This window comes from Chelonoidis abingdonii, chromosome 24 (genome assembly GCF_003597395.2).
Source record: "Chelonoidis abingdonii isolate Lonesome George chromosome 24, CheloAbing_2.0, whole genome shotgun sequence".
Taxonomy (NCBI): domain Eukaryota; kingdom Metazoa; phylum Chordata; order Testudines; family Testudinidae; genus Chelonoidis; species Chelonoidis abingdonii.
In genome coordinates, this window is record NC_133792.1 from 16715871 (window position 1) to 16727427 (window position 11557).

Here is an 11557-nt window from a genome sequence, read left to right on the forward strand (position 1 = left end):
GTCCTTCTGCTCTGGGACCTGCCGCTGAAGTGCCCTGAAGACCCGCGGCGGGGGCCCCCCGCTGCCGAATTACACCAAAGACCTGGCAATTCGGTGGCGGGTCCTGCTTTGGGTGGTAATTCGGCGGCGGAGGGGTCCCCGCCGCAGGTCTTTGGGGCACTTTGGCGGCGGGTCCCGGAACGAAAGGATCTGCCCCCCCCCCCACCAAAATACTGCCAAAGACCCCAGGCCCCCTGTATCCTCTGGGTGGCCCTGACTAAGCGTTGTGTGAAGAAATACTTCCTTTCTTCAACAGGTGCACATGGAAGTTTATGCACCAATTGGACTACTTCATTCTTTGCCAAGCCCCACAATTAACAGTGTAACATGCACTGTGCAATACAACCTCCGAACACTCCTCTCTGCAAAGCGGCTTTGCAACACAGCGGGAAGATCCAAGCTGTATGTGTCAGACCTATACAAGTATTGCAAAATAAGTAAGAAGTTAATTCCCTGCTGTGCTGCTACCTTCTCCTCTTTGCCTTGTTTTTCTTGTTGCTTAATGTTTGTTTGGCCAGAATAAGATGCTAATAAAAATCAAGCATAGTTTCCAAATTGGTTTTAAAATGCCATATTCCAATTATAAAAGCCTAATTCCTTCTTCCATCCACTGAACATTTTTGGTATTAACAGGCTTTACTATGCAAAGTGATGCAAGGGGCTGTTTCATTTACAGTAATTAAATGAACGTCAATTGTTTTAGTTGTTTCTGAGGGAGAGTTCTACAAGAGTATTAGCATGTTCTGCTAACCCTTATGTGCTGCACTTCGGGCCTGCTGCAAACCCTTGGGGGTTGACCATTGACCTGAGGCTCCATGCACAGACATGCCAAGTGCATCTCAATGAGATGAGCTCTTTTTCTCAGTTTCTGTGGAACCAGCAGAGTGGAACTAATATAGCATTCGCATGTAGATGAAAGAATGGAGAGGAAAAAGGGCTTTACAGCTAAATTAATTAAGCAGATGTACCTGTCTAATTAAAGATGCATTGTCCCTTTTGTACCCTACTTGCAGCGCAAACAGTATTTATATGCAGTCTTGATCCATTTCAACTATCAAAATATTTAGCAGGAACACTCAAACGGAGGCAATATTAGCAGGATGACCTTCTATGTATTATTAATAGAAGGGCTCCCAATTACACATAGAGGCTACAGCATGTCTTTATATCCATTGAGGAAAAAACAGCTGTCCAACTTGGTTACCGAACAGCACATTTGTAACTGGGGACTGTTAACAAATGCACCGGCCCAGCCTCATGAGAGGATACGCCAGTCAGGCCCCAGCCCTGTGTAAACTACCTTCACCATTAGTCAGTCCCCTGGTGCTGTGGCTTGGAATTTCTCGGCACAAAATTCATTAGTGATTTACGCTGCTGGTGCCAATAGCCTTTAGTTTCCTTAGATTTCAACACAGACACTTAAACTGAGATTTTCTAAATTGCCTAGGGGATTTGCGCACTCAAGTCTCATTTTTTAATCTTTTAGAAAGCTTTGAAAAAAATCTCAGCTTTAAAGGCTAATTATCTGAACCCCAAATATCCCAAACATTGCAGTGTCCCCTGGGCCCTTTGGCTAATGCAGAAGCTCACCTGTGTATTTTGTATGTGTAGGGAGAGGATTTTACAGGGGCTTTCCCGCTGATTTGTCTGTAACCTTGGACAAACATGATCCTGACAGCCACAAACATAGAAACTTATTTACCATGATCTGGACAGCACTTAATTTGTGCCAGAGTTTGGCACCTTTGGCTTGGGGCATCAGTTATGAATGTAAAAAAATTGCTTGAGCCTTGGCACCTCTTTCATTGGAAATTAAGCACTGGATCTGGACCAGACAGAAGTTGTTTGGAGACTAAGAGTTCTTGGGGAACTGCATGGTAGGGAACACACAGCTCCTGAAGGAGAAGGTAAGAGCCTCCCTTCCTTCCCCCCTTCAAGACCTTGGGGAAGCTCTCCTTTCATTTTTTAGTGCCTTCTTTGCACTGAGAACACATAGGGATGGTAGATAAAGGGTCTAACTCTCCTCCTGTCTTTTCCCCAATCCCTGCAGACTGCTGTTTCTCCAACCCTTTTCCAGGATCAGGAGGGAATCAGTGTTGCCCTAGATATGGAGTGATTTAGTTAACAGTAGTGCAGTGTGGTTAGCATAGGCTAAAGTCTAGCATCTTCTACTGAAGACAAACTTACCTGGCATGGCTGCTCCTTGGCTCTAGTTTGCTCCAGAAAGAGTGTGTGTGAATCATTATCTGCTGCTTCCTGATAAATGGCTGCTAGTAGGCTCTGGCATTTCAGCTGTGGCTAATTTAAGGCAGTCACAGGTGGAATGGGGCAGGATAGGTGTCTGCTGGACAGAAGCCTGGCTTTTCACTCCATGAGAAAAGAAGGGCTCTAGTACATGTCTCAATGGCTGGAGATAATCTGTTTAATTTAATTCTGAAACTGGAATCTGCGACCCATTTGGTGGGTGTGTTAATAGATGCTTTTGTTTTAGCTTCACTTGCTGCATCCCTTGGGAAGCCTGTCCCAGTCACTCTATTAGGAGCTATAACACTGCAATAGTAGATGCTATTGTGCAGACAACATGCAGACATTTTTACTGCTGTCTCATCTGCACTTACTCAGAGCAAGCTTAAGTGACAGGGGGGTAAAAGTGCTTGCATCCTGTCAACACTTCAGACTCTGTGGTTGCTACCACTGATCCTAATTTTCCAAGCCCTAGTGCCCTGTTTTTTAAATCCTAAAATAGCATGATGATAAACTTCATCATCCTATCGGTATGCCATACAGTGAACTGCAGCTGCGCAGAGCACATGTGGTCGAGCTGCAGTGTGGAGGCAGTGGGTATGACTCCAGACAAGTACACTGTAAATAGGTTTAATATTCCAAACATGCATGCTACATGTGTGTTACATACATGAGACAAAGCTGCTGCTAACATATTTCCTGAAAACACTTTCACACTTTTCACTGAATCACCCACCTGGAAAAGGAGAGGCAGTTTAAACATCATTTCTAAAAAATGAACTTCCTTCCTGTCTCATCCGCTGGGATTATTAAAACAAAGAGCTCAAACCAGCTAAACTTTTCACCGTTTACGTTGTTTGTTTACTCTCTGCACTTCACTCACTTCGGACAATGCCAGTCCATTTGAGTTCTAGGTCCCCGACACTAGCCCAATACTGCAATGTTTGGGTTGCAAACACTGCAGGGGAAAGTTTTTAAATCCAAACAAGCTTTCATTTTACAAGGTTTTGGGAAATCATCCCTTTCATTAATATTAGCTTTTGCAAAAAAATGTAGCCTCATAAATTTGTGTCTTAAGTCACCAACTAATTGACATTGCCTGCTAGCATTTTGGACAAGCTGAAACTGCTGTTTTTAATATGTCAGGACTTATGTGGAAGGGGCTTAACAATACAGCTTTCTATATACTCAAAGACTACATAAGGGTCTTGGTCAGCATTGATGTAGAAGGCATCTTCATAAAACTCCTCCAAGTCGCCAGCATGCCTGTAATAGGTCTCCAGGCAAATCCTGATATTTTCTTCAGTGTCTTTAGGGTTCTGCTTGAGACGGGCTTGGACATCTGGTAATGGAGCTGGTTTGTACATGGCATGATATCTAGAGATAAGACACAAACCCCACTTCAGCTCATAATGAAAATCTGGGAAGTGACAGATGTTACCAAATACATAGTTTGTTTTTGCTTATCCAAGTAGCTATCCCCTGCTGGGCAACTAGCTTGGTAGTTAGGCTCTGTCAAAAAGATGTTGGGACAGTTCAGGACAAGTTGGTACTTCCGATTTATTTGATATCATTACTGTCAAGGATCCTAGACACTTGAAGATACAAGTTTTTCTTGAAGTGATCTAGTCCTAAATACTGATTTGGCACAATCAATCCCATAGGTGACTGAACAGGAGTCTCTCATTTGAGGGCTCTGTTAGCAGGAATTTGAATGTTTATGAAGATTTCAAGGGTATACTGAGCTTGGCTTGTTGCAGAGCCTAATAAGAACATGAGAATGGCCGTACAGGGTCAGATCAAAGGTCCATCCAGCCCAGTATCCTGTCTACTGACAGTGGCCAAGCCCAGGTGCCCCAGAGGGAGTGAAGCTAACAGGCAATGATCAAGTGATCTGTCTCCTGCCATCCATCACCTCCCCCTGACAAACAGAGACTAGGGACACCATTCATTACCCATCCTGGCTACTAGCCATTAATGGATCTAACCTCCATGAATTTATCCAGCGCTTCCTTTTATAAGCTGGTGGTTCTAGTCTAAGCCTTCACCAACCTTCTCAGGGCAGGGATATCCACTCCAAGTTGAACTTGCCGCTGTGGGAGGAACCTTCCTTTATTGTTTTAAACCATGGCTCGCCACAATTAATTCCATTGTGGCCCTAGTTCTTATGGGAAAAGAAATAAGACTTTTTTCCTTATTAACTTCTCCAACCAAACCACTTCCATGATTTGTATATCCTCTATCATATCCCCCCTTAGTCTCCTCTTTCCAAGCTGAAAAGTCTAGCCTCTTTAATCTCTCCTCATAGGGACCCGGTCCGAACCCCTAATCAATTTTAGTTGCCTTTCTCAGCACCGATTTCTAATGCAGTACCTCTTTTATGAAGATGAAGAGACCAAAAGCCCACATCTGTATGAGTATTCAAGATGTGGGCGTACCATCGATTTATATAAGGGCAAAGATATTCTCTGCTATTCTCTCACTCGCGCTTTTAATTAATTCCTAACATCCTGTTTCTTTTTTGACCATGCTTGCAGCAACTCGTGGACATCTTCAGGAAGAACTATCCCATGATGACGAAGATTTTTTCCTGATTGTGAGCTAAATTAGCCATCCATCATATTGTATGATAGTTAGGGATTATTTTTTCCCAATTAGCATACTTTCATTTATCCATACATTTCATTTTGCCATTTTGTTGCCAAATAAAAAAACTCACTTAGTTTTGTGAAATTTTTTGAAGTTTCTTTCACAGTCGCTTTGGTCTTAACTATCTTGAGCAGTTTAGTATCATTGCAAACTTTGCCACCTCACTGTTTACCCCTTCTCCAGTCATTTATGAATAAGTTGAATAGAATCTGGTCCTAGGACGACCTTGGGAACGCCAATAGTTTACCCTCTCCATTATTCTGAAAATTTACCATTTTTTCCAAACGCTTTGTTCCTGTTCTTTTATAACCAGTTCTCAGTCGATGAAAAGGATCTATCCTCTTATCTTAATCACAACATTAATTTATGTACAGACCTTATTGGGAGGACCGATCGTCAAGGCTTATGATGAAATCATAAGTACAAGGCTATCCGTCCACTGGATCGTCAACCTTCTGAACACTATCATAAGCCTCTCCCCAATCTGGAGCCTTAGCGTCCAAATCTGGGTGCTAGCATGAAAAACTCCAAAGCTTATTAACAGCTTGGATCTTAGATCGCCGCCATACCCAGACAGAATTACACAAGCGACTGACGCTCGCCTGGTCCCATCAACTCATATCCGCTTGGAAGCGGACCCCCAAGACCTCAGAAAGCTGCTGAGTCTTCCGGCAAGGGAAAGTATTCACACACACTTCCCTTCCCCTCCCTCTCACCAACCCTAACTTTCCTCTCTGGGCTAACCTGAGAGTATGAGCAATCTCTTTACATCAAACAATACCAAAAAGCATATCTCCTCTATTCCACAAGAACACAACCCACAATAAAGGAAACAGAAATGATTCTCTCTCTCTCTCTTTCACCCCTCCACCAATTCCCTGGTGCTGCAGACACTTATCCTCCCGTAGTCTACCAAAGTAGAATCCCTCCCCTTGTTCCTTAAGCCTAACCCAGAGAGAAAACTTTCAACAAGTCTAAAAAGAAACTTTATATAAAAGAAAGAAAAAGGACATCAAAATTCTCTGTATCAAAGATGACAATAAATCAGGAATCAATTGCTTTAAAAGAAAATTGAATAAACAGTCTGATTCAAAAAGAAATCCAATTTGAAACATCCAGACAAGTTTACACACAGTAAATCAGACCCAAAACAACATAAAACTATATGTTTTTTCTACCTGTACTTAACAATTTTGGAAACAGAAAGTTAGAAGATAGAAAGAACCTTCTCATAGCTGAGAGACAGACAAAAGACACCGACCCAAGACAAAGAGACCCACAAAATGCCCTCTCCCTTAAGCTTTAAAAAATCGGGTTTCCGATGTCCTTTCTTTAGGTGTTTGGTTCCTTTGCTTTAACCCTTTAACAGGTAAAAGAAACATTAAACCCTATAGCTATCTATTTATGGACAACCACGTTTGTTGACCCCTTCAAAAGAACTCTAATAGATTAGTAAGACATGATTTCCTTTACAGAAACTATGGTGACTTCCGCCGACAACAATTTATGTCTTCCATATTGTCTGACCAATCTTTAATTCACTATTTACAATGTGTTTAAGCTAATGGTTCCATCCCCACATACTACCCGAACATAGACTTAGTCAATATACCAATATCCATAATTATGATTAGCCCACGTGTAAAATCACCAATTAGAGCGTCTTATTATTAAAATACTTGCTAGTGTAGCAGTTAAGACATATAACTTCTTCACATGGGGTACAGAAGCCAGATTTTAGGACAACGGTTTGAGCAAACCCATAGTCCTCTAGTAATCTCTTCAATAATTCACCATCTATTGACGTTCTCTTCAGAACTCTTGGAATTGAGAGACCATCTTTTGGTCCCAAGGTAGGACTATGTTAGCTCCACAGCTGGTTTTAATGTTTATTCATATTCAATTCCAAAACCACCCTCTAGTGACACTCACTCAATCTCTTACAAATTCAGGTATTAATCACTTACCTTCTGGGTATACTATAGTGATTTTAATAGTTATAAAAGTAGGATTTAAAGTGGTTTCAAGTATAAGCAGAGAGAACAAAGTTTAGTTACTTAAGTAAAATAAAGCAAACATCAATCTAAACCACACAAATTAAGTAACTTATTACAGATAATAGCTCACCCTCCAGAGATGTTCAATAGGCCTTCTTCACAGACTAGATTCCTTCCTAGGTCCGGGCCCAATCCGTTTCCCGTTAGATCCTTGTTGAGTTCAGCAGACATCTTAAGTGGAAACTAGGGGTTCTCATGACTGGCAGCCCCTTTGTCCGTTTCCACCCGCTTTTATAGTTTGGCAAAAGGGGCCGGGGAAAAAAAAAATCTTTTGTCCAATCTGGTCCCTACACCTCCTTCTAATGAAAAGCACAGGTTAAGAAATGGATTCCAGTTCAGGTGACATGTTCGCTTGTCCTGTGAGAACCCCAGACTCCATTTTTCAAAGGGTTGGCCCGCACAATGTCCAGGAACGGTTTGCAAAGTAAACAGAGCCAATTTACAGTCATTGAGTTCTGAGCAACCTTTATGGCTTTCCCTAACTCCAGAAACATAGAAATAATACATGCAAACACACCTGAGTTCATCAGCTTTGTAATGATACCTTACAAGACACTTTTTGCATGAAAGCATATTCCAGTTACATTATCATTCACCATCATAAGCATATTCATAAAACATTAGGGAGTGCCGCAACAAGCAGCTGTGTAATTAAATGCAATCCCACAATGTCTTTTAGTCAGCAACTTTCTCAGTAATATCACCTTTAAAGGCAAAGTCTTTGCTTTTTCCCTCATTGTGAATAATCAGATGGCCATTTCCAACAGTTTGACAAGAAGGTGAGTAATAGTGGGGGAAAAAATTAGTACAGGGAAACAGTTTTTTTACTTTTATATGACCCATCCACTCCCAGTCTTTATTCAGATTAATTTATGTGTGTCTAGTTTGCCAAATAATGCAATCTGGCGTTTCTCATTGGAGTCGTTTTTTGAAGTTTTTTTGTTGGAGTATTTAGATCTGTAATTGAGTGAACCAGGGAGGTTGAAGTGTTCTATCTGGTTTTGAATGTAATAATTCTTGATGTCTGACTTGTGCCATTTATTCTTTTGTGTTGTTAACTGTTGGAAATGGGCCACCCTGAATAATCACTTACACAAAGAAGTTTTTTCTCCTGCTGAAATAAGCTCACCTAGGTAGCCCACTTAATACTCTTGTTACAGTGGGTAAGGGAAACACGCCATTTTCAATGTACTCTGTGTGTATATATATATCTTCCTACTGTATTTTCCACTGCAATGCTCAGAAGAAAGTGGGTTTTAGGGCCCAAAAGCTTAAATCTCAAATAAATTTGTTAGGTCCTACGTGAGACCCTCGTTCTTTTTCAGTGTTGACCTGTGGACACAGCTAAGCAGGAATTAAATTTGTCCAGTCAACAGCCTATCCTGTATGTCAGATCCCTCCTCCTTCAACAATTGCCAGTTATTTATAAAACAATGCTTCCAGCAGAGTTCCCCACAAGGAAAAGAGCAAGCTAAAAATCCTAAAATCCAAGGCAGAATATGGGGCTTGTGGGCCCCTCGCCACCCTTACCGCCTGCAGCCCCCCCCCGCACCAACCTCCAGCTCTCCTGTCGGGGAAATGGCATTGGTGTGCAGGAGCTTGCCCCACCCCTCGCATTCCACTCCTGTCAGGAGCGGGGGAGGTGGGAGCAAAGCCCACCGTGCCCCAACCCGCACCTCAACAGGCCACGGGATGCTGGGGTGCCCCATTGGCCAGGGCCCCTGAGCATGGGTCCGGTTGCGCAGCAACTAATCCATCACACTAAATCAGATTGAGAGGTGGGTGAGAGATACACACAACTAGACTACAGAGAGAAGACTGAACAAAAGGAACAGGGACTGCACTGGTCATGCAAAGCGTTTTTGCTATTCATTGGGACCAGCTCTGAAGGGACAGTATACCAAGCCCTAGGGAGAGAGTACCCTGATAGATTTCTAAGCAGCTCTCTAGCTGACTCAATAGCAGCACCAGCTCTTTTTGACTGTAGGAATGTAGCCTGATGCAAGGCCATGAGATGAGAAGAAAGTAAGAAGGATATGGGATTTTGAAGATAACTCTCCTCGTGTCCAGATACCCCTGATCAAAGCAACCGTCTCTCCTGACCAAGAGGCCTGGATGCTTGAGTGGGGGAGATGGTGATGAGAGATTGAAACAAAGAGCCAAGTAGGAAATGTGGAAAATAATTGGAGAAGTGAATCTGGGGAAATAATCTGAAACAAGGCAGGGAAGTGAAAGGCAGGCCAAAGAATAAAGAGGTAGAAGAAAAATTGCACAAAACCCCAAAGCAATTAGAGAAGAGCAACTGAGTTATTTCATTAGTGTAATCGGATTTCTTTTAATTACATCCTATGATTAATAATATTTAAGGCTCAACTAATACTTCCTACTGAATATGGAAGCCTCCTTATCTGAAAAGTATGTAAGAGATATGCACCCTCCCACCTGCTTATTCGCCAGCACAGAAAAACACAAAACAAATAAACCCCCGAGGATAGTAAACCGCAACTAGCTAGACCAGCCAAAATCTAAAATATTAAATATATTCTGCCGTTATGTTCACATGGTTGACACTGAATACAGATGAGACTTATTCCCAAGGAGAAAGAGTAACAGCTGGAGAAAAATTAAGCTTGAAGGCAAAAATCAAGTAATAAAGAAATTAGAAATGACAAAACTCTCAGATCCTCTTATTAGAAGTTGTAATATAACTCTCTCCTTTCCTTTGGGGTCTGTCACTGTTCTGAAACTGTTATAAATATTACTGTTATTGCTAAAAGATTCTCTTGTTAGCAGGTTTCTCAAAACTCTGTATCCATGGACCAGGACAAGCTTTTTTCTGGTTTACCATAGAATGAAAACTTTTGAGAACCAAAATTAGGTTATGGGATCCTGTGAAAGAGTTTCCTGGTGATATCTGTATATTTGAGAAAGGCCCTATGGAAATTCTTCCCAAAGAAAGAAACAAAATAATGTGATATAGTGATGTGTCAAGACTGGAGGTAGGGAATTCTATATGGAAGCAATAATAATTTTTATTTCCCTTGACTTCAGTCTAACCCACCCAGGGCCTCTCACATAATATAGTATCGAGCGTAAAAGGAACAAATCAAAGGTCTACCTATGATCTAATTAATTAGTAGGAGTTTGCATGTTCAAGGAATGTTAAGCGATTGATCCCCTTCTTCTGGTTTCCTAGTCATAAAAGTAACCAGTGCTGCATATGCAAAGCATGTTTTTTTAACTCCAAATATATTTTGACAATGTAAAAAGATTTTCCCCCGACAACGCAAAGATTATTGACCTAGGTAGCTAACCAAGTCCTTCCTACATTTCAAGTTCCTACCACTTGCTCTTGAGGTTTGAAAAAAAAGCGGTTATAATACAAACGTGTGTGGGGGGGTGTCTCCAATCTTTCAAACTCAAAATGGTCAACCATTTTGTTCAACTATTTGCTAAGAAATACTGAGACCAAAGATTGAAAATTCATCTTGAAATAAACTGGAGGAAGTTGTAAAGCACAGTAACTTCTTGCTTAACATGTAGTTATGTTCCTGAAAAATTTACTAAGTGAAACAATGTAAGTTGAATCCACTTTTCCTCATAAGAATTAATTGTAAATGTGGGGGTTAGGTTCCATGGGAATTTTTTCGCGCAGACAAAAATTATAATATACACACGATCACATGCACAGTATAAGTTTTAAAAATTATTACTGTACATAGCAATGATATGAATAAGGGTGACCAATGTCCGATTTTATAGGGACGAGTCCCGATTTTTGGTTCTTTTCTTATATAGCTCCTATTACCTACCTTGTCCTGATTTTCACATTTTGCTCTATGGTCACCACCCTATTGTGAGCTTGGTTGAAGTGATGAAATCAGAGGGGACTATTTCCCCAGGGAATGCCTTACTGCTAAAGAGACTACCTCAAGCGAGGCCTCAAGGTTAAATGTTGTTAATGCAGCCCATACTCTACAAAGGCGGCATGATGGAGGGGAGGGGAGACAGCAATGGCAAGAGGGAGACAGAATACATTTTAGTTAGTGTGTGGAAGAGAGAGACAAGTAGCCCCTTTAAGTAGCGACCCCACTGTTAAACATTTTAAGTAGATCACAAAGTTGAGACACCGCTGCTGCCCAGCAAGCTCCCTCAGTCCTGACATTTCCCCCTCTTGCCTGTGTAGATTAAGAATGCAGGAGCAGGGACATCCTGATTAGCCTCCCCTGCACCTAGCAAGCATGAGGCTCGGAGCAGCTCCACAGGCCAGGGCAGGGGCAGCAGACAGCAGTTGGGGGGACATCTGAACTGCCAGGCAATTATAGTCTGCTGGGCCTGCCACACCTGGGGAACTTAGGAGAGGCGGGGAGCTGATGGAGGGCTGCCGGTTCCAAGCCCACCAGCAGCTTCAAAGAACTGCTCTTTCTGCAAGCAGTGAACAAAGCAGGTGGCTGCCAAACCAATGTTATAGGGAGCAATTGCAAACTTAAATGAGCACTTTCTCTAATTGATCAGCAGGTAACATGGAAACAGGTTAACCGGATGACATTAAGTGAGGAGTACTGCAA

The 11557-nt window shown here is 42.0% G+C and overlaps 2 protein-coding genes across 4 annotated transcripts in view; one reads left to right on the forward strand and one right to left on the reverse strand.

The window, feature by feature from the left end:
* GTF3C4 (general transcription factor IIIC subunit 4) overlaps positions 1 to 11557 on the forward strand; it is a 65948-nt gene that overhangs the window by 35477 nt on the left and 18914 nt on the right. The gene's annotated exons all lie outside the window — the stretch shown is intronic.
* The window catches only part of AK8 (adenylate kinase 8), a 109943-nt gene continuing 101283 nt past the window's right edge, over positions 2898 to 11557 (reverse strand). For both annotated transcript variants that reach the window (XM_032779218.2, XM_032779226.2), the window contains one exon: positions 2898 to 3660. In XM_032779218.2, the coding sequence (XP_032635109.1) occupies positions 3426 to 3660 (235 nt within the window). In that variant the 3' untranslated portion in view covers positions 2898 to 3425. The remainder of the gene's footprint in view (positions 3661 to 11557) is intronic.